The following is a 23980-nucleotide window of genomic DNA, read 5'->3' as shown; positions in this document are numbered from 1 at the left end:
CCTGCTTATAGATGAGAAACCTGATGCTCAGGAAAGGCTTTAAACTCAGGGCTGTGTGGTTCCATGGCCTACACAGTGGCTGACTTCAGTACAGGTAGACGTTAGACATGGTGACTGGCAACATCACAGAAAGTTGAGGGCTTTCAGACACAGGTCCGGACCACTGGAAAGCTCTGGGAGGCTGTGTGACATTGCACAGAAACCTGTTCTACTGACTAACTTGAAAGAAGCCTCATATGAGCCTTAGGACTCAGCACTTCCATTCTGTTTGTGTTATTTTCCAGTGTCAGCAATTTTTGCGTGAGACCATCTCATAAATCTTTGTCTGAAAATTCTTGAGGAAAAAAAGAATGACTCGCTGAAATGGAAGTGTCGCCAGGCTTCTAATTTCTTGCAGAACAATCGGTCAGCCCTCTTAATTTACTTGCTGCAGTGAATGTCCAACAGCCCAGTCCCTGCCCAGCAATAAACAGAAAGAATAACAAATAGTATTTTCTGTGGAAATGGCTAAGAATAATGGCCCATGACATTGAGTTCAGTAATAATGCTGAACTACAAAGTTTATGAAATGTGGAACAATGAGGAACTCAGCTTCGCACTGACTAAAACCAGATCTGGTATAATGTTAGATCCTCACATGCAGGGGGAAAATGGTTCTGGTTTCATACTGAATTATTTCAATGACATGGTACCATCTTCCCAGTCTTGTCTGTTCCACCATTAAAATTAGGTAGCTCCTGGGACTCATTCTCCTCTTACCTAACATTTCTATGTGCACTCCTTCATCTCACTCTTGGAATAACTTTGTGTGGAAGATATGACAGGTGTGACTATTACCACCATTCTACAGATGAGGACACAGAGTCTGGGACAGCATGGCTTCTCTAAGGGCTCACAGCTAATAGGGGCAGAGCACAGACTGGAACCTCGTTTATATCATTCTTATGTGCTCTCCACGACTCCTCACTACCTCTTAATAACTCACCACATGGAGGAATATACTTACTAAGAGTTTAGTAACTCTGATGACTTCCTTCTCAATGACCACCATCAAGGCATTACTGAGGAGAAAGTCAGTGAGGACTCCATGAGAGTGCCTAACGGGCTAGTGAGGCCGACCACTACGGTCCTCAAGCCTGCAACTTAGTCTCCAAAAAGTGTGTGGAACTGAAAGAACCAAAATGAATGCTGCCAAAGTGCTTAGAGCAATGAATGGCATACTGTGAATGGTATTCAAGGAGTGCTTGTTGAATGGAAATATGTACACTTAAGTGCCCAATCAATGCTTTAAGGCTTAATCTCCACCAGGAGGGTAAAGAGTAATAAAACTGGTAATAATAACAATTATGATAATGTTTTGTTATATTGGCTGATCACAGCTTTGATCCTCACACAACTGTGCAAAGTAGATTATTAGTCCCATTTTACAGATCGGCAAACTGACATTAAGCCAGTTGTTGTAGGCTTTACTACCACTAAGCAGACAATTAAGATTTGAAGCTGGGTTGCCCTATTTAAAATTCTTTTTACCCTATAATGCTTCTTTCACATCTAGTTAATTTAGTCAAGCAGAATCATAATTCAGTCATCAAATATTTTAGCTCCTAACCTTTCCTTTTCCTTAAACTGTCTAGAACTAGTGGTAAGGCATACTGTGACTTCCCTGTGCTAGTTTTAGCGTGATTACCTCCATATTTTGACTGAACTTAAGCAGAGAGAAATGCTAATATTTTTTAAATGAGGAAATTTTTGCCCTCTTCAGTCTGATTTAATTCCACCAAGTCCCTTTGAACTGCATTGCTCTGAACCAAATTTAATTCTTATACATTTGGAATAAGTGATATGCTCCTAAAAGGAGAAGGAATATGAGGGGCACATGAAATTAAGCTTCATCAGAAAGGACAAATCCAACTGAAGCAAGGGGGAAAGACTGAGACATACCACTGTCACTCTCTAAACAGGCACAAGGTTTCTGTGAGCACATTACAGCCATTCTTCAAAGTGATCTGCAGGACTACCACCAGACACCAGTCCAATAAAGATAAAGACTGGGCACGAGATGATGGATTCAAAGTAATAGGGTGATAGAGGCTATTTTCTTGGAAAAATGCCCTGAATTTAGCACTGTGTATATCCCTCAGGAATCCATTACTGTCTGCAAGTGATATGTGTAAAAAAATCTGTGTGCTGTCTGGGTGGTCTCTTATAAAGCCCCTGAACCCCCTGTCCTGGAAAAGGTCAGTGTCCGCTGTACCAGAAGGATGTCAATCCTGGTCTCCCCTGGCAGTTCACCAGTCTTGACATCTGTTTACTAAGCACATACTGCATGTTTGGCATGTGCTGCGGATACAGCAGTGAGTAACAGGGATGCAGCCCCTTCCCCCTTGGAGTTTACTTTCTAAGAAGAAAAGGAAAAGTGAGGAGGTGAGAAGATAAAATAACAGCAAGTGGGTAGGGGACACAAAACAGGTGCTGAGAGGGTAGAGGTGGGTAACCCGCTCCCAGCCTCTCCCTCTCCTGGGCATCCCCCAGCTCTGCTCTCTCCTGTTTCCCATCGTCTCCCTCCCGCCTCCCCTCCTCCACACGCCTCACCCTGCCCCGCAGGACCCCCGCGCCACCGGTGCCCCCCTCGGTTGTGGGGGTCCCACCTGCCGCCCCCGGGCCCAGTGCAACCGTTCTGCGCACGCCCCGCCCCTGCCAGCCGCCGCGTCCACCACGGGGAATGAGGCCAGTTACCCGGAGGAGATGTGCTCCAGCTTTGACCAAGATGAGATCAAAAGGCTGAGCAAGAGGTTTAAGAAGCTGGCCTTGGGCGGCTCGCGCGCTGAGCGTGAAGGAGTCCGTGCGCCTGCCTGAGCTGCAGCAGAGCCCGCTGGTGCAGCGAGGGTTCGGCATCTTCGACACGGACAGCCCCGGCGAGGTGGACTTCAAGGAGTTCATCCTGGGGACCTCCCAGTTCAGCGTCAAGGGGGATGAGGAGCAGAAGCTGAGGTTTGCTTTTAGCGTCCACGACATGGATAAGGACGGCTTCCATCTCCAACGGCGAGCTCTTCCCGGTGCTGAAAATGATGGTCGGGGACAATCTGCAGGACTGGCAGTCACAGCAGATGGCGGACAGATCCGTCATCACCCTGGACACCGACGGCGACGGGAAAATCTCCTTCGAGGAATTCAGTGCCGTGGTGGGAGGCCTGGGGATCCACAAGAAGCTGGTGGTAATCGTTTGAGCTGTTTTAAGAGCACCGCCCAGCAGTGACTGGACTTTGTTCTCTCTCTCTTTCAAGATCAGCCAGGACAGCCCAGCAACTGTTCATCTTACTTGAAAGTATTTCTATTTGTGAAGCCAAGTTTTCTAATAGGAACCTCATGACCAACTCCGTGTCCTTAATTCTTCTCAGTGTTTCCAGGGGACACCCTGAGTCCAGGAGAACAAGGGGAAAAGGTTCGATGGGGAAAGAAAAGGAAATGACTTTTGTAAATGTCTTTTTATTTGTTTTAGGAGACCAATCTATAAAGAGTCAAGAACTTTAAAAGTTCAAATATAAGAAAATATCCACGTTTGCCTTTACTTCTTGTGGTTTTATATATAGGAGACAATCGTACAATTCAAATCAGGTGTTAGGTGAACTGTTCTCATTTATTTGTGGTGTTCAGATGGCTTGACAGGTTGTTAACTTCCTGTTGTACCAACAGGAAGGAATATAGTTATCCTGGCTGAGCACCCTCTTATCACTTTCTCTGGGCAGTGAAAGCCCGTCTTTCCCTTTCCCAGGCTGCAGCCCACTCCCTGTGATGCATCCAGAAATCCCTGATCCTGTCTGAGGGTTGGGCATCTGGCTGGGCTCCTCCTGTCTCATTGTTCCAGCTCTTGAATAGAAACTGGTCTCAGGCATCTTGTAAGAGACTCTAAGCCTGGACTGAGGGCCCAGCCCAACTATCGGCCTCAGTGACAGTGGGTTTTCAGGCTTGGCTGCCCGCCCCAGTGTCAAGTTCAGTTAAGGGACCTTTTCTAGAAAGCACTCTCACCTCCAAACTCAGCCCCACCGCAGTTAGAGGGCGTGGGGCAGATTCAGAGCTGTTCTTCCCATGAGGCAGAAACAGTGAAGATTCCGACTGCAGTGGACTCTCCTAGTCCTGAAGTGGTGTTGTTTCTGATACTCAAACGATGCAGAGATGGGCAGGCACGTCTCTGCAGCAGAGGAAAGTGCTGTCTGCACTAGCTAAACTTAGTTTTGGAAATCAGACCTGGGACCTAGCAGGGTAACTGGGAGCTCTCTCATGCCATGTTTCTCTAGTGTAACATTCAGCCTAGAGCTCCTCACACCCTAATAAACCTGCAGCTGAGGGGTTCCCTGGACCTGTTCACACTGGCCAAGAGCCAGTGCACATGGGTCTCTCCCCAGCTTCCTGTTCAGTGATGTCATGCCAAAATCAGCCCTGTAGGACTAGTATAGAGAAGAGGGACTAGTATGGAGAAGAGAAAAACGTTTAGTTGTTTTTGTTTTGGAGAGGCAGTGCACATTGCTGCCTGTACCCCAGATGTCACCAGTTCCCCAAGGGTCCACTGACTACTATCAGTTCTCAGAGGACAAGCTAGTCCCAGCCCCAGCTGCCTCACTCCGGTCCTGTTTCTTACAGTGGACCGTTAACCCTGCAGGTTCTTAAAGAAAGCTACCAGAACACCAAGACAATGAAACGTACTCTCCCTATGCGTACTTAGCCAAGGGACAAAACTCAGGTGATTTTTCCCAGGACAAGAAAAATACGTTTCACGGAGATTTATTATTCTTACATTTTGAAAAAGCTCCTACCTAGTCTTGACCAAAAATGTAGGAAAAGTAAATCCACACATTTAACTACTATCAGGGTGCCGTTTGCCAAAGCACTCAGCCATACTTTTGACTTAATAGATTACTTAGGAACCACAAAGAATAGGAGTCTCTGTCCCTTGTGCAGGCCTTAAAAAAAGTATTAATAATCACTAACCACTCCCAACCCTGTAGTGATATAAGTCGTGCCCCCATTGCAGGGTAATGTAGTTCCAAGACTCAGACACACCTGGGTTTCAGTTACAACTGGGTTTTTTATCACAGTCGCTTCCTATTAGTTGTGTGGGCTAGAGCAAGTTACTTAACTTCTCTGTGTCTGAGCATCCATCCCAGGGTTATTTTAAGGATTTATAAAGATAAAACATGTAAAGTGCCTAGAGCACGATGGGCTCTTTGTACTAATCCCCTTCCCTTCCCCTTCCTCCCCTTCTAATAAGTCACTGTATACGGGACACAGAAGGCCTATGTGTTCCCTCTGATCCCTTACTCAGTACTTAGCCAGCCACTCTAAAATTAACAGTGTAATACTAACCCAGAAAGGAAATAAGGAATAATGTCAAGGTCCCCCCTCTCCCTCACTTGCAGAGAGGACAGCAGACTTCTCAACTGGAGGAAGTTTTAAAGAGACCCTCTCATTCTAGCCCAACCTATTTGACTCTGTGGAGGACCTTTAAAAGACATTATTTATATACCCTTCAATGTGCACGTTAAAATATAGAAAATTTTAAGTTATGACCAAGTGTTTGAAACATGTTGGATGGCATGTTCAAAATGTAACAAGAAGAAAAACAATTTCAGCTTCTGGGGTAGCTGGAATTAACAAGCTAATTGCTCAATCAGCCCACCTAATACAGCTGCTCAAGTCTCTGCAGCAATGACCTTGAACTGAGAGCCTGTTTCAGCTTCAGCCACTGGGAAGACTGACTATATGGATATTTGGGAAGAAAAAGCACATTTACTTCCAAGTTAGAATGCTTTGGTTTTTCTCTCTGTTAATTGCCAACAAATCTAGTTTTATACAACTCCTTGGGGTGATGACAGTGAACATTTATTGAATGACTGGTTCAGTTTCTGTTATATTTGCTTTATCATTTAATCATGACAATACTATGAGGTGGGTGCCATCATCTCAGTTTCACAGATGATGCTGTAGAAAGATCTGAAATCTTCTCTAAGGTCTCCCACCTGGTAACAGGCAAAGGAAGGACTTGAACCAGGCTTTCTGACCCCAAACACTGAGCTTTTCTTTTCCCACCTCACTGCATTGCCCCCTACTTTTATGGTCCCTATATTTACTTGCCTCAAATTATGTCTGATAGTCTTATTAATGTAATCAAATCAAGCCTCGATTTTCAAAAAAGAAGTGAATTGTTTGTCAAGGAGCAAACAACTCCTACCTTTCTGGTTCTATGCATTGCAAAGAGAAAAGAATAATAATAGGCGAGGCAGTCTTAAATCATCTTCCACCTTAATCTCACCTTGAAAAATAAGCGACAGTACTTGAACTGTTAACTGCAACCAGTATGTCTTTGAGGCTACAGAGTACCAATATGCTGTTATGAGTCCTACAGGAATGGATTGTGTCTGCTCTCTACCATGTGTTGCAATCCCCAAGCCACTAGGCACCTTTTTTTAAAAAAAACATAGGAAAAAATATGGCCTCAGCACTCTCCGCTTATCCTCTAAGTCATGCTTGAGAGACATTTTCAAGGAAAAACCTGCCAGGAATTTTTGTTCTTAATTACAAATTCCATTCTTCACTTACGCTATTCACTCTGTTGGGAGGTAGAGGATGCCCTTACTCTGGCCACTGTGTTTTATCTATTTTGCATGCTTTGAAAAGGGAGAGGCTTGAATGTTTAAGACAAAGTGGCGTGGTGACAGAGGAGTCAGGCGACAAGACTGAGAGTCAGAAGCGGACCCCTTTCCTTTTGTATTGGCCGCCATAGTTCTCCAAGTGGCTGGTGACTGTGAATGGCTGCAAATCATTTGGCAGCTTTAAAGGTGTTACCTGATTCATAAAGAAAACCTATTACACAACAGTAAAGCTGTGTAGCTCCAAGGACATAACCTGACAGCTTGCAGGCTTAATCTGATGCACAAATAAAAATTTTTGTCTGTAGTTATATGTTTGTTTGTCTTAAGAACATGAATAAGCAGAAAGGAATGCAGGCCACCCCAGCATGGGAGGGGCCTTTTATTTGGCTAAGGTATCTCTGAAGCATGGGACTGAAATTAAGTCTCAATGAAGAGAAAGTAATGTTTTTAACTATTTAGTACAAAAGCTCAAGATAGACTGAAGTGTTCATTATGTTTCCAATATTAAGCACCTGGTCATAAAACATTTATCCCAAAAACTGGTATTTTCTAACAACTGAAGCAGTAGAGGCATTTATAATAAAACAAATACAGCCCTATGCAGTTTCAAACTTCTGTATAACAAAACCTAACAAAGATAACAGGAAAATTTTTTTAAATGAAGAAAAACATATGTAACATGTTAGGAAAGAGGTTTAAGCTTTTTCAGTAAAAAGCTTCGCTTTGGCTGAAATGCATAAATGGGCAAAGGGTAAAAATATATGACTCACACAAAAGGAGAAGGGAAAAACCGAAAAATAGCCTCACTAACTGAATAAATACAAATCAGAATATTTAAAAGCAGGAAAAAAGGATGAATTATACACCAGTGTTGGCAAGGATGTAAGCGTCCTGTGCATCAGGGTGTCTTTGGTAGCCTTAGGACTGATATGCATACTTTTCAAGTGCCATCTCAGATAGCACGAAGCATCAAAACATCTGGATCATCTGACCCACTAATCCCATCCATTGCAAAAAATATTTCAAAGAAATAATCAAAAATAATTTTTTAAGTGCTATACACAAAAAATCTCTGTTGCAGCAGTATTTATCATATATGTAATAAATAATGTTAAAGAAAAACACCTGACAGTTTGGAGAGTAGTTAAGTCATTACAGTAAAATAATAGGTGATATTATAAAGCCCTGAAAATTAATAAAATGCCATGTAAACCCATAAATTTTTAGAACATGATATTGTTTTTCTAAAACCATAATTATTGTATGTTATATATCCAAAGCTGGAAAATACATATGCATATGGTCATAAGTCAGAAGAGAAAATGAAGAATTGAAAGTCATTGTTTATAGTAAAAGGATCACGGTTAATCATGTTAAATGTAGTTTTTAAGAAATAGTTTTCTAGTTGTTTTAATAATAAATTAACATTTCAAAAGACTGCAGTTGTTTTAGTTCTAGTTGTTTTCTTCTTCACAATGTAAAGCATTTCAGATGCCATTGCTTTACTGCCCGCTCAGTGGGCACTCCCAGGCGTGCTGGGCCGCGTGTGCTCTCCCCCACAGTGCAAGGAACATGGACTGATGAAAACAAACAATAAACTAAACATAACAGGTATAAATAACATTTAGCAAAATAAGTAAGCCAGGCAATTTTTTGAATAGTTACTTATTGATTAAGGAGGTAACTGAATGAGATTGAATAGGCTAGACTGAGCTCGTGAGGAACAAACTGAAGCCATTGATGCCTGAGATCTGCCCACGGCCAAATCCAGGGACACAGAGCACCATGCCTGGGACCTTTGCTCCTTGGCACTCAGGCCCCCAGAAGTGTGTAGCTAGCTGTGAGCTATCAAATGAAGCTGCCGGTGAAGCAATGGACTGAAGAAAATAAAACGTGTGTCCATTTGAGTCTCTTTGCTCTCTGTATACAGCTCTTGACACCATGAGATTGGGCTATGATTGCATTTCTGAATGTGCTGTTTCTGCTCATGTCACTTGCACTGGGTACAGTGGTTAATCCCTCTGAGCCTCCTTTTCCTCACATGTGAAGTGGGGATAATAATACTTAACTTACAGAGTCACTGTAAGATCATAGCGGGCATATATGGTGTCTGGCACACATATTAGATGCCCAGTTTTAAAAAGCAGTAACTACCTTTCTATTAGTAGGTAGGTGCAAACAACAGAAATTGAAGGAAAGAAATGTACGAGATAAACTGAACACAGCCTATTTGTTACTGGGGTAATAAGAGGAAATTGAGACTGATTATTATTACATGCAAGAAAACAGGCAGGGAGGCCATGTGTTTAAAGGGAAGGTGATTCACTGTAAGTTACATTTTCTTCCTCATCTTGGCAGCACCTTAGAGGAAAGAAGTGCCAGTACATTTAATGTTTTGCTGAATGTTTGATGGTGTTAGTGTTGAAATCTTAAATTAATTCCTCCAGTTTGTCCTTCATCAATAACAGTAATAATCTTCTAATGCAGCCTTATCCTGCACACATTACAGCAGGTCCAGGCCAAGGGCGGCTGTTGTCAGACACATTTGTGTATATGTTCTGGAGGGCAGTATTATCCAGTTGTTCACCACTTGTGCAGAGATGTCCCAGGAGGAGCCCTGATACTTGTGTAACCCTGGGGCCCAACACACCTCTCGCCTGTCCTAGACCAGCCTTGCTTATTCCCTAGGCCTTCTGCCTGCATTCTCAGGTGGTCTCCCTGGTCCCCCTGCCTCGTGCTCCGTCTCCGGGACCTGGCACATGCCCTGTGCCCCTGCTCACCTCTGGTCATCCTTCTCCAGGGATTTTGACACCTGTCTTTGATCCACAGCCATTGCCAGAAGTACAGTCATGGAGGAAAAGACATCCTGTGGCCCAGGGTCCCCCAAAGCCTGAGCTCTCTAAACTCTGCCTCTGAACCCTGCCCCCTAGACAGACTCCTGGCATGCCCAGGTGGCCCGGCCATGCCTGAACCATGCCTGGCCAGCTGTCCAGGGTTAGGGGAGAATGAAGGAAAGGAAAAATCCTTCAAGGGGATTGGAGGATCGTTCACATCAGTAATGAAGGGGTTAGGAATGCTGGAACTGGAGTCTGCCTTTGAACCCCAGCTCTAACCTTTGCTAGTTATGTGACCTTGAACAAGTTTACTTAACTACTTTGTTCTTAAGTTTCCTTACCTATAAAATGGGCGTAGTAACAATACCTATCTCACAGGTCATTATGAATATTAAGCAAACTGCTACATTGATAAAGTGCTCAGAACGGCGCCTTCTGATGCCAGGGTTCTTGTTTGTGGAGTTGAATGAACTTAGCAAACACCCAAAGTAGGAGAGCCAGGGTAGAAGCTTTTATTTAGAAATAAAGTGAGAGGAAAGAGCTCCTGGCTCACCCCAGGAGGGGACAAGAGTGCCTGGGGTGGTGCATTGTCTAGGGGATTTATAGGCAGTTGAGAATTTGGGGGAATTGAGGGCTTAGGGTGTGAACTTGTACCACCTGCCCTGCCCTCAAGGTGGGCTGGGTTGTTGTCTGTCTGCTAGGGCTCTTTACAGTGAAGTCACGGGTTATGCTGAGACACCCTTGCGGAACACTCAAACACTCCAGGCCAAGTTGCTCCTGGCCTTTTGACCTTTAACTGATCTCACAGAAGATGTCTATGTTCTTAGTCTGGTATCATACCCTCGAGAATTAGTGTGACCTTGACTTTGCATAATGCTGAACACAAAGTTTCCATAGGGACTTAACATTGTTACATTGCTTTGACTGTAAATATCTTGCCTTGCTTTTTCTGGAGGCCCTCACCCTACTGTGTCTAAGTCCATGGTCCCTGTCTCACTTCCACACACTGAGTGCCGAGTAGTCATGCATGACAATGAGGACCAAAAGCCTCCAGCAAAGGGACGTGCCTGGCTCCTCAGCCTTGGCCTCTGAGGGCTCGCCTCTTGTGACCCTGCCTCCCCACTGTGACAGGCCTGGTGCACCGCGCTAAGCCACCACAGTCTGCCTCACAGCCCCTGCATCACTGTGCCGGAAGGTCATGTCTCCTTTGTTTCTGCTGCCCTCGGCTTAGAGGGCTTACCTTCCCACCCAAGCATCTGCATTCTACCTTTCTTGCTTTACATCTTACCTCTTGAGCTGGCTTGTCCACAAAACCCAGGAGGTGTGGATCACTGTATCCCAGCGAATGAATGTTTGCCTCCTCCCTGGACTCAAGCTGATTGGCAGGGACATAAGCCTATGGTACACTGAAGAGTGCCTGGCACATGCAGGCACCCAAGGTACCAAATGTCTTTCTTACTGCAGGATTGACTCTTATCATCATGTCAGCGACTAATACCTATTTTGCAGAGAACTCATGAGAGCTCTCTTCGACAGAAGTGAATCACTTAGCAGAGTGCCCACCACATATAGTTGTAACTATATTGTTGCTGCTAACTGCCACTATTTGGTTGTAGAGCAGAAAGAGCCCAGGCTTTGGAGATACACATACATGAACTTTTAGACCAATTTTGTCACCTAAAAGCAGCAAGGACTTCAGATACCTCAGGTATAAATTGCGGTTATAATAGCAATGACAGTACAAAAAAGTAAGCAATCAATAAATATTAGGTCCCTTCTCTTTCTCTACGGCTGTCTAATTTTGCAACCTGTCCCAATTTACTTCACTTCTCTGATCCCAGGTTCCTCATTTGTAAAATGAAGACATTGAACTACATGACCTTCATATTCCCTGCCAGTTCCAAATTTCAAAATTATTAAAGCATCATCTTTTCCCTTGAGCCTATTCATCCTATGTTCCTGAGAGAGGTTCTTTCCTTGATAATTATTCAATGTTTTAATATATTAAATTGTTTCAGTTCTCAGTCTCTATCTCTACCCTACCTCTCAGTCTCTCTCTAGAGACTGCAGGGTGGTCCAGACTCAGGCCCTCTGCACAACTCCAGGGACATTCATACAGTAGCACTGTGTGTGAGTAACACTGTGAGAACTGTGCTCCTTAGCAGCCCTTGGCCTGGCTGGATTGCTTTCACAGTGCAGTAAAGTGAAGTCTGCAGAGCACACAGGAAAGCAGTCTCCGCTTTCCATGGGTCCAGAAGAAAAACATCCGTGTCTAGGAATGAACAAACGTGGAGCCAGGGGGGCATCCCATTCATGGTCTTCCCTTTCCTGTTCTGCCACAGACTTTGCAAATGGGCATCAAACATTTCTCTGGACTCTTCGTGCTGCTCTGCATTGGATTTGGGCTGTCAATCTTGACAACCATTGGTGAGCACATAGTGTACCGGCTGCTGCTCCCACGAATCAAAAACAAATCTAGGCTGCAGTACTGGCTCCACACCAGTCAGGTGAGTGCCACCCGTGTCTTGCTCCAATATTCTTAAACCTCAGAATTCCCACTAATGGGAGAATCCCGAGCTCCAAGTCAGACTGACGTGTGACAGGTTACCCAGAGAACTAGGGTGGTGGAGACTCTCTCAAGGTAGACGACAGAGTTCCCTCTGTCCCATTAATTCACTTCCCCCCTTAAATTAAGCTATCCCAAAATGTCCCAGTTCCCTTTATCCCATCAGTTCACTTCCCCCTTTAAATTAAACTATGCCAAAATGTCCCTTCCTTTCATGAAAACTTTTACCACTGTTGTTTGCAGCAGAAGCAACAGAACTGTTTTTAACTTGGTTTCACTTAATACTGACAATCTGAAGAGATGGTGTTAAAGATTTGTTTCAGATTCTTTTCTTACTAAAATTGAAACTCATTAAATGAGCTAAAAGTCCCTGTTTCCCTGTAGATGAACTCACTGGCCCCTGTTCTCTCTGCACCTTCCAAGGTCCAGAAGTTTGAAGTCCGCTGGTGCTGAGGCCAAGCCTCATAGGAAGTTCTTCCATGTGATCCAGATACCAGCCCTCACTCACAGGGGAACTGAACTGTTAGGCAGAGCAGCCGTGCAAGCACCCTCATCTGCACATGGCTCCCTGCAGGACTCAGCATGGAGAGCCAAAATATACTTGGTGGGCTTCTTAACGATGAAGGGGCTCTGGCCAAGGCAGCAGCTCCCCCTGGCCACAATGAGGGGGGAGGTGGGAGGAGCCATCTGATGTCCCCACAGTGGGCTCCCCTGCCCCAGGTGCACTACCCCTCGAGCTCAGCAGGAGGCTGCCAGTTCTGTGCTTGGTTCATCTATTCCACTGGCCTGCCACTTGGTTAACACAGGCTGTTATTTTCCTGGTAGGTTACGATTATTGGTTTGGTTACATTGAATGAGCCCTGTTTTTCCTGCTTTCATCCTAGGAAGTATTTGGTCTCCTATGGAGAATTCTGCAGACATCGGATCTCCATTTTATATGGACAAAATTAGTTTAATTCCCATGAGTTCTTCTTTCTTTGTTTTGGCTGCTAGGAAGTTCACACTTAAGGTTTTGACTCACCCTGTAGCAATTGTACCAGGCCTTTTGCCACCCAATAGTTAAGAAAGCTCTTCTTGATGACACATATCCTTTTACAACCCAAAACATTTCTGAGCTTTCTGTCAAATTGCTTTTTATTCCCCTCCAAGTATAATAATAGCTTATAATTCGAATTCTTGTTCTCTTGAGATTTGAACTGAATGTTGATGATTTTCAGCATCTATAAATTTGTTTAAAAAGGCCAAGGATTGTAGCGATGAAATACACTATTAAGTCTCAGGTGGGTACTTTGTCCCGATTGCATTTCTAATGATCTCGACATGTGAATCTGTTCTTTCCACCAGAGATTACACAGAGCACTAAACACCTCATTTGGAGAGGAAAAGCAGCCGCATTTGAAGACTAAACGTGTGGAAAAGAGGTAAGAAGAAGCCAGTGCCAGGTGTCTCTATTTGTCAAAATAAAAGTTTAGATATGTAGCCAAAACTCCCTGCTCAAAAGGAAATTATGTATAATTCAAGATGAAGCTGTTGATAAACACAATCAGTAAAAATGTATATACATGGTTTCAAGTAGAAATGGAACAGAAAAAAATTTTAAAGCCTATCTGTACATATATAAATCCTGATACATGTATGGGCACTACAAGTCATAGTTAAGGATGGGTGTGAGCTCTTGAGTCCAGCATCTGGATCCAAATCCCATCTCAGACACTTAAAATATGCATGGCCTTGGGCAATTTACTTATTTAACCTCTGGGTGCCTCAATTTCCTCATTTGTAAAACTGAGATTAAAAACAGTACTGCCTTCCAAGAGAAGCTCTAGAGATTGAGATAATGCATGCAAAGCCCTGAAAGTAAAGCTCTTCTATCATTATTGTGTAAAAAAAATACACATATGACTTAATTCCTGAGTGCTGCAGGCATTAATTTCATGTGATACTGCCTTTTTGGCATGTTTCTATTCCCCATTCCTTTCCAGCACCCCTAGGAGTATTTGAAATAAGAACAGACATGTTCCACTTAGTCCATTTCCTGGCGCTTTTACTATAAACTCCCCCAGGAAAGAGCACTCATTAAGAAGAAGTAACAAAACTTCCACACCTTCGCCACACCCAGCACCGGGGGGGGGGGGGGGGGGGGACTGTTGCCCCCTTAGTGGTGGCTAAAGATGTGGAAGGCACCTGGGGCTGGCTCCTGGCTGGCCTCTGTGGCAGAGCCTCAGCTAAGCTTGGCCTTCTGGGTCTTTGTGAAATCTGACACCCATGCTTCTCATTCATAAGAGAGGAAGAGGAAAAAGGGGTGAAAAGCATGATGATTTTTCATTGTTTGCACTTCCTCTGGGACTCCTGCAGTCCCCGTCTCCCCAGCTGACATTAACTTGTCAGAATCCTTTTGTCCCGTCTCCTTTTCCAGTCGGTGAGCATGCCCCCCTCCCTCTCAGTCTGCAGTATTCCTGTGTCATATTGCAGCCCTGTCAGCAGCAAGCTGGAGACTAATCAGGTCACAGCTGTTCTATGCCATGTTACATATATTTTTTCTATAATTATTTTAACATAAATTTTTAACCAGAGGAACATAAAAAGACAGAGCAGCAAAGACATTATCTCATAATGACAAAGTGACTGTTTTCCAGCCATAACAGAAACAGGAAGCCTAGTCATCCCATTTCCAACTGTGATGTGATTCCTGTTCACATCTCTCTCTCCTAAATTGAGAGCCAAATGTGTTTAGCTAAATTTATCCACTTTTCGTGGCAGATTCCCATCCAGAACCCCTTATTTTGAGAAGGAGTGAAGGCAGAACCTGCCCTCATGGCTTATGTTGTCCACATTTCCTGTGCCACCTCCCTACAACCCAACACCCACCAGTAACCTTTCAAAGGTAGTCAGTGTTCGAGCTCCCACAGCTGTCATGTCTCTTCCGAATGGGCTACTGGAGGATCAAACCTCAGCATTACCTAGTTGCTCTGTGGAAGCTTCTTTTGCTCCTTTTTTATGTTAAATACAGTTCACACACTGGGCACATTACACTCTAAGGTTGAAGAAGGCTTGATACAAAACCTGTTCTAAACACCGTAGAAGCCAATATAGCACATTCATTCTTTCCAATTAGGCACCAAATCCGACATTGAGCATCTGTCATCTTGCACTCCTAGGAGGCCCAGAGCCACATGTCCTTTATCAGAGCACTTGTGATGCTAGCCACTAGTGTCCCATGGAGTCCAGCTTCTGCTTATTTTTCTATGTTATATTCCCAGACATATGTACAAAGCTTGGAGAAAGCCAGATTAGTTATCTCTACTTGCCTGATTTCTGTGGTTGCCTGGACATTCCAGGAAAACATGTCCAGGCCTTCCTCCCAGGTTTTCCCCAACATGAATCATTCTATGGTACTACAGTTAGGTCTGTTGGCCTGAAAAATATCTCTCCCTCTTGCTTTGGAAGGTATCTATGCAAATGCCTGTGTTGCGTACAACTTGACATCCCTCCTTTGTGCTCCTTATTGATTAAATGAATAAAATAACAGATGAAGGAATGAATTACTAACGTATGGGTTTGGAAAGGCTTGGAGAACTTTTGGGCCATGGCATCAGAGTAGATGTTGCTCCTCTTATATTTAAAGCAGAGAAAAAAATACATATTGCAAGAGACTTCATATTGTCCTTGCTTTATTCTCCTGTGGTTCCATATATGTTTTGGTCTCTCCTCATCTCCCTGGATTTCCAGTACAGCCCCTTTCCCTTTCTTCTCACTCCAAGATACCCCAAAATTGGCAGCATATATAATACACACCACAAACAAATCACTTTGAAATTATTCAAACTCAGTAGGAAAAGACTTGAAGGAACAATCACATGGAACTATGAGGCTAGAAGGAAAATTATAACTCCACCTCTGATCCCGGTATAAAGCCAGTGGAACTCTAAGCGGGTTCATTACAGAACTTTATGCAGCCCAGAACATACAAAAGTCTGCTCTTGTGCCACCTGCACATTTATATGAGACTTAAGCTATGAGAAATGTAAATGAACTTCAGGGGCTGTTGGGTTATGTTTGTGTGTTTTACTGCACTGGGATGTATATCGGTTAGTTTTTGCTGTGTGAGAAATTCTCTCCATAGTTCCTGTTTTAAATAACAGCAAGTTGCTTATGAACCTGTAGATCGGCGGTGCACTTTACTGATCTGGGCCAACCTTTGCTGGCCTTGGCTACTCTTGCTCATGTGTCTGCAGCCCCTTGTGGGGAGGGGAAAGCAGCTAAGGGCTGGCTGGTCTGTGCCGGCCCCAGCCAGGTCAACTGCGAAGACCTGGGGCTCCCCACGTAGGCCATCACTGTCCAGCAGAGCAGTCTGGGCTTACTCATGTTGCAGCAGCAGGGTTCTGAGAGAGACAGTGGAAGTGTGCAAGGCTTCCTAAAAGTTTAGGCTTGAAACTGCCACCTGCCACTTCCTATTGGCCAAAACAAGGCAGGAGACCAGGCCAAATTGAAGAGGAAGGGAAGGCAGACTTTTCCCCCTGAATTATTCTTGATAAGGATGAGCTGCAAAATCACATGACTGAGGGGCATGGATGAAGGAAGAACAACTAAAAGAAAAACCAGATAACCCCTTTTGCCGTCTACAGGGGAAACAATGAAACAGAATCATCCAATTAAAAGTCCTTGTGTTTTTTGATCTTACCCATGTAACTGAATCAAACCTTTATTATCCCTCCCTTTTGCCCTCCCCCTAAACGTCCTCCCTTGGCAAGTAAGAGTCCAGGAATAAATTATTGATTCAATTATATGGATGTGAATGAAAACATAACGACTTAATAGAGTGTTTGTATTTTGTTTTGTCCTGTGGTAGATTACAAAAGTGGTTATAATCTTCCTCCTCCTCCTCTTCCTCCTTCAACAAAGCTAGAGGATAGCAGCAGCTATGCTATTTAGGGCTCTGATCTGTTCTTTACAAGCAAGAAACTTTTCACGTTGCATTTGACTGTCAAAGCATGTTTCAGAGACCAACTCCCTCTCTCTCTGTGCCTGTCTGGCAATAACTGTCTTGCTGTCTGCAGCCACCTCTCTCAGACGGTGGCGGGTGGTTCAAGGCAAGCATGAAAGAAGATTGCAAATCTATTTCTGTTTGACTTTCATTATCCAGCAAGAACTTGAGGCTTTCTTGAGGTTGGTCTTTTTTTTTAAGCTGTCATTCTCAACCCACATAAAGTCATCCCTATAATGGGATCTGTGCTGAGACCTGCAGCTTGTATGCTTTCATTCTCCTCCAACACAAGTAGTTAAACATCAGGATGGTCCTGTGGGACTGAGGATGAGCCATGTTATAGTTTCTATCATCAGGCTCATGCTTAGAGCCCAACAGATGAATAAATACTCTCACTTTTACTAATGCCCTATCATTATAGCCATAGAATGTTGCAGGGCAGGGCTGCTTTCTGAGCCTCCCTGGCAGGAAGGGAATAAAAGGCATCTAAGGTTCTTCATAAAAGAAGTGCCACACCCTGGCCCATCAGCCGGCCCGATGATGTACCCTTTCCAGTTTCAGGGCAACAGAAGACATGCTAAGACCTTGAACTTCAGTTGAAAGGAATTATATTGGCTCCTTTTGTCCCCGTGCCACTCCATCTAGCAGGCAGTCTATCCAAGGCTTTGTTACATCATCTCTGAATGAGTGTGCAGCTCCATGGCATTCACACTGGAAATGGCTAACATGGGAACAGCGCACTGAGAGCAGCAGAGCAGGAGGCAGATCTAAAGGGTCCCTTTGTTTCCTAGATCCAGTGTGGGACCCCGTCAGCTCACTGTGTGGAATACATCCAGTCTGAGTCAGGACCACCGACGAAAACACGTGTTCCGTGAGGAGGGGGGACAACAGCAGCTGGGCATCTGGACCCGGGAGGACATCCCACTCCCACCGAGAAGAGAGTTGCCTGCCTCACTGACCACCAACGGGAAAGCAGACTCCCTGAACGGGGCTCGGAACTCAGTCATGCAGGAGCTCTCAGAGCTCGAGAAGCAGATCCAGGTGATCCGTCAGGAGCTGCAGCTGGCTGTGAGCAGGAAAACAGAGCTGGAGGAATACCAAAGGACAAACCGGACTTGTGAGTCCTAGGTGATCATGCGGCTCCCCATTCTCAGATCCTCGTGTTCCTCTGAGCTCTTGAGACCCTTGGTAGTGCCCTTCTGTAACTATGACAAAGGTGTGGGGAAACCAAGGTCTAGGTGTTCTTAGAGGTCAAGTCTGCTCTCTGTAGTCTGAAAAGCAACAGGAGCTCTTCTCAAGCTCTCTCCCCAGGTCTCCCGGGCAGGAGTCTTTCAGAGCAGGGATGGTAAATTAGGCAGGAGTAAACTCCATGTCAGGGATCTGGGAATAACCAGACACCCCCAGCTCCTGTTAACCTCGCACCAGGTGCCACAGTAATATTTCTGGTTTTTAGCCCTTTCTCTGCACTATTGACAACAAGAGATAAAATTGTTACAAATACCTGTATCTTACTGAGTTGTTGATTTTAATGTTAGTGTAGAACAGGATTATCCAGGGTTGTGGCTTGTGATACAACTCCGCACTCTAGGTGTGTTCCTACATTTTAGATGGGGAGCCAGGTAAGAGCTAGAGAAACCGAGGACTGGGGCAGGGAGGTGAGTCATTTAAAAAAGGAACCAAACTCATTAATACTGCAGCAGGGCAAGGTTGACTTGATCAGGCAAGAGCCCTCCTTTTGAGAGAGTCCTGGATCTCTCACACCATCCTAACATTTAGTAGGAACACGTTTACATGCCACAATGAAAGGGGTCAGGGGTGTGGTGAGCAGGAACAGAGGACAGGCAGAAGAGGCGGTACACCGTGTATTTAGAACAAAAGCTGTGGGCCAGAAGAGCAATTTGGCTAAGGAATGAATAGGACTATACTTCTGATCTAACTAAGCATCTCCACTATAGTGTGTGCCTTTTGTAATGGAAAAAGGGAGAGTGAAGCAAAGCACGGGTGTGGCCTTAGGATGAAACTGGAATATCCCTGCTTATTTGCCTGAACAGGATGTGTAAACCAGCACTGTGGGTTCAGGGAAGATGTTCTGCAAACCACATACAGCCATTTTCAGATCAGCAGTCACCTATCTCTTAGCTCTAGTAATCCCAAAAGTGAACCTTAAGTCTGTGACCACAAGCCACAAAATTCAGAAACGAAATTTTCAGATCCGTATTGATAACCCCCATGTCAATCTCCCAGCCTCACACCCACTCATCTTGGAGAAGCTCCAAACAGGTTTGGCCCCACCTTTTGGCCCCTAGGCCCCATCTAATGCCCCCAAAAGATTGATATCAGTACCCTGGTTTCTCTCTGCCTGGGCATTCTTTCTTAGTGTGCAACTGCGTGGACACAGGAAGGGAAAAAGCATGGGAACGGTGGAGCTGCAGCTCCCCATGTGAGTGTAGCTAGGAATGATCTAGGACCACATTAGGATGCTGACTGCCAGACCTTTGCCCAGAGCATGCGATGGGGAAGGGAGTCTGGAGGTGAGCTGTGTGAACAAACACGCCCAGGTACCTGGCACACCTGGTCCAAAAAACTACCTTCAAGAAACACTGTTCTAGAAGTTTGACTGCCATGGGCGATGGGAGAAGTGGGAAGAGCCTTACTGAGAGTTCTTTTAACCCAGCACACATCTGCTGATTCACCTGACCCCAGGGCACCATTTAGGACTAGACTTCCTTGTTGACCCCTCACTCGCTTTATTTTCTCAGAACTTTTTGCTCCACCCACATCAGTTTGAATGCCTCCGATGAGTTCACAGCGCTGTGCACAGTGCTCTGTAACTGCTGCAGGTCACTGGAAAGGCTCCTCAATCACAAAATTTCTCCCCCTGCTTTTGGATGCACTCTCTGCATTTCCACGAAGAGCTTTCAGTCCCCCAGAGAAAGATAACATCTTAAGCTGTAATTAGATAACACTTTGGCAATTAGTTAATTGTCTTAGAAAACCCCAGGGTGGGTGTAGGCGCAGAGATACTGATGAGGGAGGAGCCTTCTAAAGTTAGACTTCAGCAACCTCACAGATGAAACAGGTCAACTATGAGGGGACAGGTGAGTCCTGGAAACAGAAAGGACAATTCTGCTTTGAAATGCCCTATCCTCCCAGGGCCAGAAGTAGGTTGCAACTGCCTTCAGACAATGAGGCCCCTTAGCCATCCCCACTCATCTGCAACAGCTAAGGATGGTGTAGAGGCTCTGCTGCCATGCTCTGGCAGCCTGGGAGGCTGATGTACAGATGTACCTCAACTCACATAACAGCCATGCTCCTAATGTTGTATATGGACATTTTTATAACTCAACTCATATTCTGACTGTACTTGAGAAGCTGGTATTTAAAGGAACCCAGAGGTGAATTCTTTTGTAAAGAATCCTTTTGTAATGCAATTATCCTTTAATGTAGTTGTTTTGTAAGTTTGGATTTTTGTATACTGGGTTTACCTTAAGCTTCTCTACTGAAGCATTCTGAGCAAGGGTGATAGTATGCCAGACAGCCTTGCCTATCCACAGAGCAGACAATCAGTGCATGGCTTTGCAAGTATATTCTGAGGAACTTCGTGGCCAAAACTGTGGACAGGATGCAGCAAGCAGCAGCAGGGACTGAAAGTAGGCTTACTGCTGTCAGCATTACTTGAAAAGCCTCCATGATCTGGATAAAGAAAAACAAGGCATAATTGCTTGTAGTGAGATGATGCAGTCTTCATGTTAAGTGGCAATGGTTGTTTTTATTGGTAGTAATTGAACAGTGTTTTGCAATTAGTGAAACTATGTTGTGTTTTGTAAAAAGATTTCATGGAAGTGGTGGGTCCTTTGAAAAGCCTCCTTTCTGTTCTGCTCCACCTGTTTTCAACTCCCCTTAGGCTCAAAAAACACAAAGATCCAATATTTTCAGGGAGGGTGGTTATTTTGGCAAAGGAGAAATAGGGGATGCTGCCTCCTCTTGAGGGCTCCTATTTCATGAAATAGGGAAGGCCTTCATTCTCGTCCAAGCTCTGGTGCTGGGACACCTGGAACAGGACCACCTGATTGTATCCCACACCCCAACCCATTTCCCATGGGGGAATTCCTAGAACAGGAAGCACACAGTAAAGCATGACTGGGTGAGTTGGAACAGACAGGGCTAGTTGGTTCATGTAAATAATAATAAGAGTCCCAGAGCACAGATGCCTCCAACAAGAGAGATGTTGGAAGAATGACTAGGGCAGGCAAGTTAGGCAGCCACAGGGAACCAATCAGTTGAGGTCTTCAACGTGCCTGGAGGTGACCCTCCACTGTTCATGGATCTTGCTGCTGCACAAACTCTACACAGGAGCTGCTGCTTCTGTGCCAACAAGAGACCCTGGAGGTGAAGCGACTGCCAAGCAATCATCTGGGCAGCAGGCTTCTCAGTGCTGGTGGAGCGACTAGAGCCATGGAGCTAACAAGCTCTTCCTTGGCATGGATAAAGAATGAAGGGTAAAGAAACTCCTTAGAGCCTCTCTGCCTCCTAACTTGTATTTTTGATAAGCAAACCAGAAAATCCAGCCGGTCTAGGAAGGAAATTGTGTTCTAGTCCTCAAAACCACTTCACTGCCTGCACTGTTTAGTTACTGCTCTCACACACCTACGCTGTCTGTCTAATCCAGGATTCCCTCACTCCTTTTTCAGTTTAGTTCCTAGTTGTTTTATGAAAATAATGTACTTAAAAGTATTTTCTTAAGGTTGGTAAAGTGTTTGCATTGTATCTTCATCTTAATGTGTTTGCAATCGCTCCACTCCAGGAAGAACTGAAATGCTGTCTTGTGAGCATGAAGTGAACAGGCTGTTTTGCTCCAGCCACTTTTATTGTACGACCATGTGGATGGACTAGATGTCCTCAGGTCTTTTCCATCTTTAGTTTCTATGACTGTGGAATAAATAAATGTTCAGAGAGAAACTTTGCTTTCACATGTACTGCTGGCATTGTCTTTGGGGATTCAAATGTGGATGTGGTACCAGCCTGCTCCTAACCAGAGACCCACCAATGCTATGATTTATGCTTGTTTCCTTGGTATAGTCCAAAGTGGCACAAACTATGCTGAGAAAATTTGGAGTCCAAGCATGAAATAGAAGTAAAATGGCTTCAGCTGAGAGAGACATTCCAGCAATAGCCACATTAAGCAACCTCTGAAAAACTGCCCTGGCCACACCCTCATTTGGTACTTCATAAAAACATTTGCTAAACAGCTTGTATTTATTTTCCAAGTTCTAGAGACACAACAGTGAATCAGATGGGCATGGTCTCCAACCTCACGGACCTTCTCATCATGTCATTTCACAATCTGTAAATAGACAATACTATGATAGCTAATAGTTTATTGAGCACTTATTATCTAAATCACGATCTCATTTAATCTTCATTAAAACACCATACCTAGGTACTCGAGACAGGCTAGAGCAGACTGTTAGTTTACAGATGGAAAAACTAAGGATCAGGGAATTTATAAGTCGCTCACAGTCACATTGCTGGTAAGAGTAGCAGCAGATCGCTAAGTAGGCAGTGTGGTTCAGAACTCCGCACACATCGTCTGCATTCTGATCATTGCCTCGCGACTTCCCCTTCTCCCTCTAACCCCCCTTAGTTTTTCTGCTGCATTGCCCCCAGCGCATGCCTCAGCTTGGGCAGCTCCAGAGGGAGAAGCTGACGTGGTGACCGCGCCAGCATTGGGCCGCTGAATTCAACACTGTAGCCCCCGGGACTCTCAGAAAGTGTTTTAGGCATCTCTTTTCACTTTCCAGCCCAAGAACTGGTGCAAACCCAGCTGTAAGTCACTCAGCCACCCTGCAATCTCAGGCATTTCACGGTTTCTGACATTCCAGGAAAGTTTAGCTGCCGGCAAACTTGCCATCCTGAATCTGGATGTGTTCCTCACACACATTCTTTTGAAATATACCCAAGTTTATTCTCATAAAAATAAAACCCACTATAAACTAATTCACCTGCCAAATTATCTCAAGATGTTTTGCGTCATTCAGTCATTCATTTCTCAGATGCTCATTTTGAGTCAGGCTTTGGGCAAAGTGCTGGAGATAGATAAAAAGCAGATTCTGATCCCATGGAGCTCAGCCTAGTGGGAGACGCAAGTTGGCAAAACAATGTGTCTCATACTCTGATAAAGAAGTTGCAGAGTTGGGAAACTGTGCCAATCAAGGAACTTAGGAACATCAAATAAAAAAACATCAATATGAAACAGAAAGCAAAGCACAAGGTGGTGGCAAACTATACAGACTGAAGAGAGAAAAGCAGAGGCACGATCACTATGCTAAATTGGATTTGTGTCCCAAAGACTATAGGAACCATAGGATTTTGTGGTATTAAAAATGATAGGATTTTAAGCTGAAGAAGGCTATATTAAAAGATCAGGATCCTAACGGCCAGGTGGAACTCGCTGTCATTCATATGCATTTTGTTTGTAAGGCAGTAAGCAAATTAACTTTTTGATGTTTTGAAATGATAGCTATGACATCACTTATCCAGGATAGGTGGATTTAGAGACGGACAGACATAGATAAACACACATAGCCTAGATTCAAAGAGGCTGACAGTCTTATTTTTTCCTAGAACTATGAAGAAAATATAGAAGAAAGAAAAATTGACCTCTTGATTTTTTTATTGGCAATAATAAGTATTTTGACCATTTACTGGGTGCCAGGCACTGTGCTAAGTGTTTTGCATATATTGAGTCATCCTAACTACAATCCTATAGCTACTATTTTATAGATGAGAAAACTGAAACAGAAACCTAAAGTAACATGCTAATAAGTGGTGGGGCCATACTCATCCAAGCCTGACTTCATAAGAAATCTGTTTAGCACAATGCATAGAATCACAGTAAGAACTCAGCAAATGCCTAAGTGGATTGTGTCAGCAAGGAGAAATCTAAAAT

The 23980-nt window shown here is 44.3% G+C and overlaps 2 protein-coding genes across 2 annotated transcripts in view; both read left to right on the top strand.

The window, feature by feature from the left end:
• GRIN3A (glutamate ionotropic receptor NMDA type subunit 3A) overlaps positions 1-21788 on the top strand; it is a 140213-nt gene extending 118425 nt beyond the window's left edge. Inside the window, exons 7-9 of the mRNA XM_036888524.2 lie at positions 11824-11988; positions 13392-13468; positions 17823-21788. Coding sequence (XP_036744419.2) covers positions 11824-11988; positions 13392-13468; positions 17823-18159 — 579 coding nt within the window. The 3' untranslated portion in view covers positions 18160-21788. The remainder of the gene's footprint in view (positions 1-11823; positions 11989-13391; positions 13469-17822) is intronic.
• On the top strand, positions 2569-3278 carry PPP3R2 (protein phosphatase 3 regulatory subunit B, beta). Its single transcript, XM_036888525.2, is given in 3 exon segments — positions 2569-2819; positions 2821-3031; positions 3033-3278. Coding segments are annotated over 3 exon segments (480 nt in total). The 5' UTR covers positions 2569-2745; the 3' UTR covers positions 3228-3278.
• Positions 21789-23980: the final 2192 nt, after the last annotated feature.

This window comes from Manis pentadactyla, chromosome 3 (genome assembly GCF_030020395.1).
Source record: "Manis pentadactyla isolate mManPen7 chromosome 3, mManPen7.hap1, whole genome shotgun sequence".
NCBI lineage: Eukaryota > Metazoa > Chordata > Mammalia > Pholidota > Manidae > Manis > Manis pentadactyla.
The sequence above is the reverse complement of the archived record's forward strand: the minus strand, read 5'-3'. Positions and strand labels throughout refer to the sequence as shown.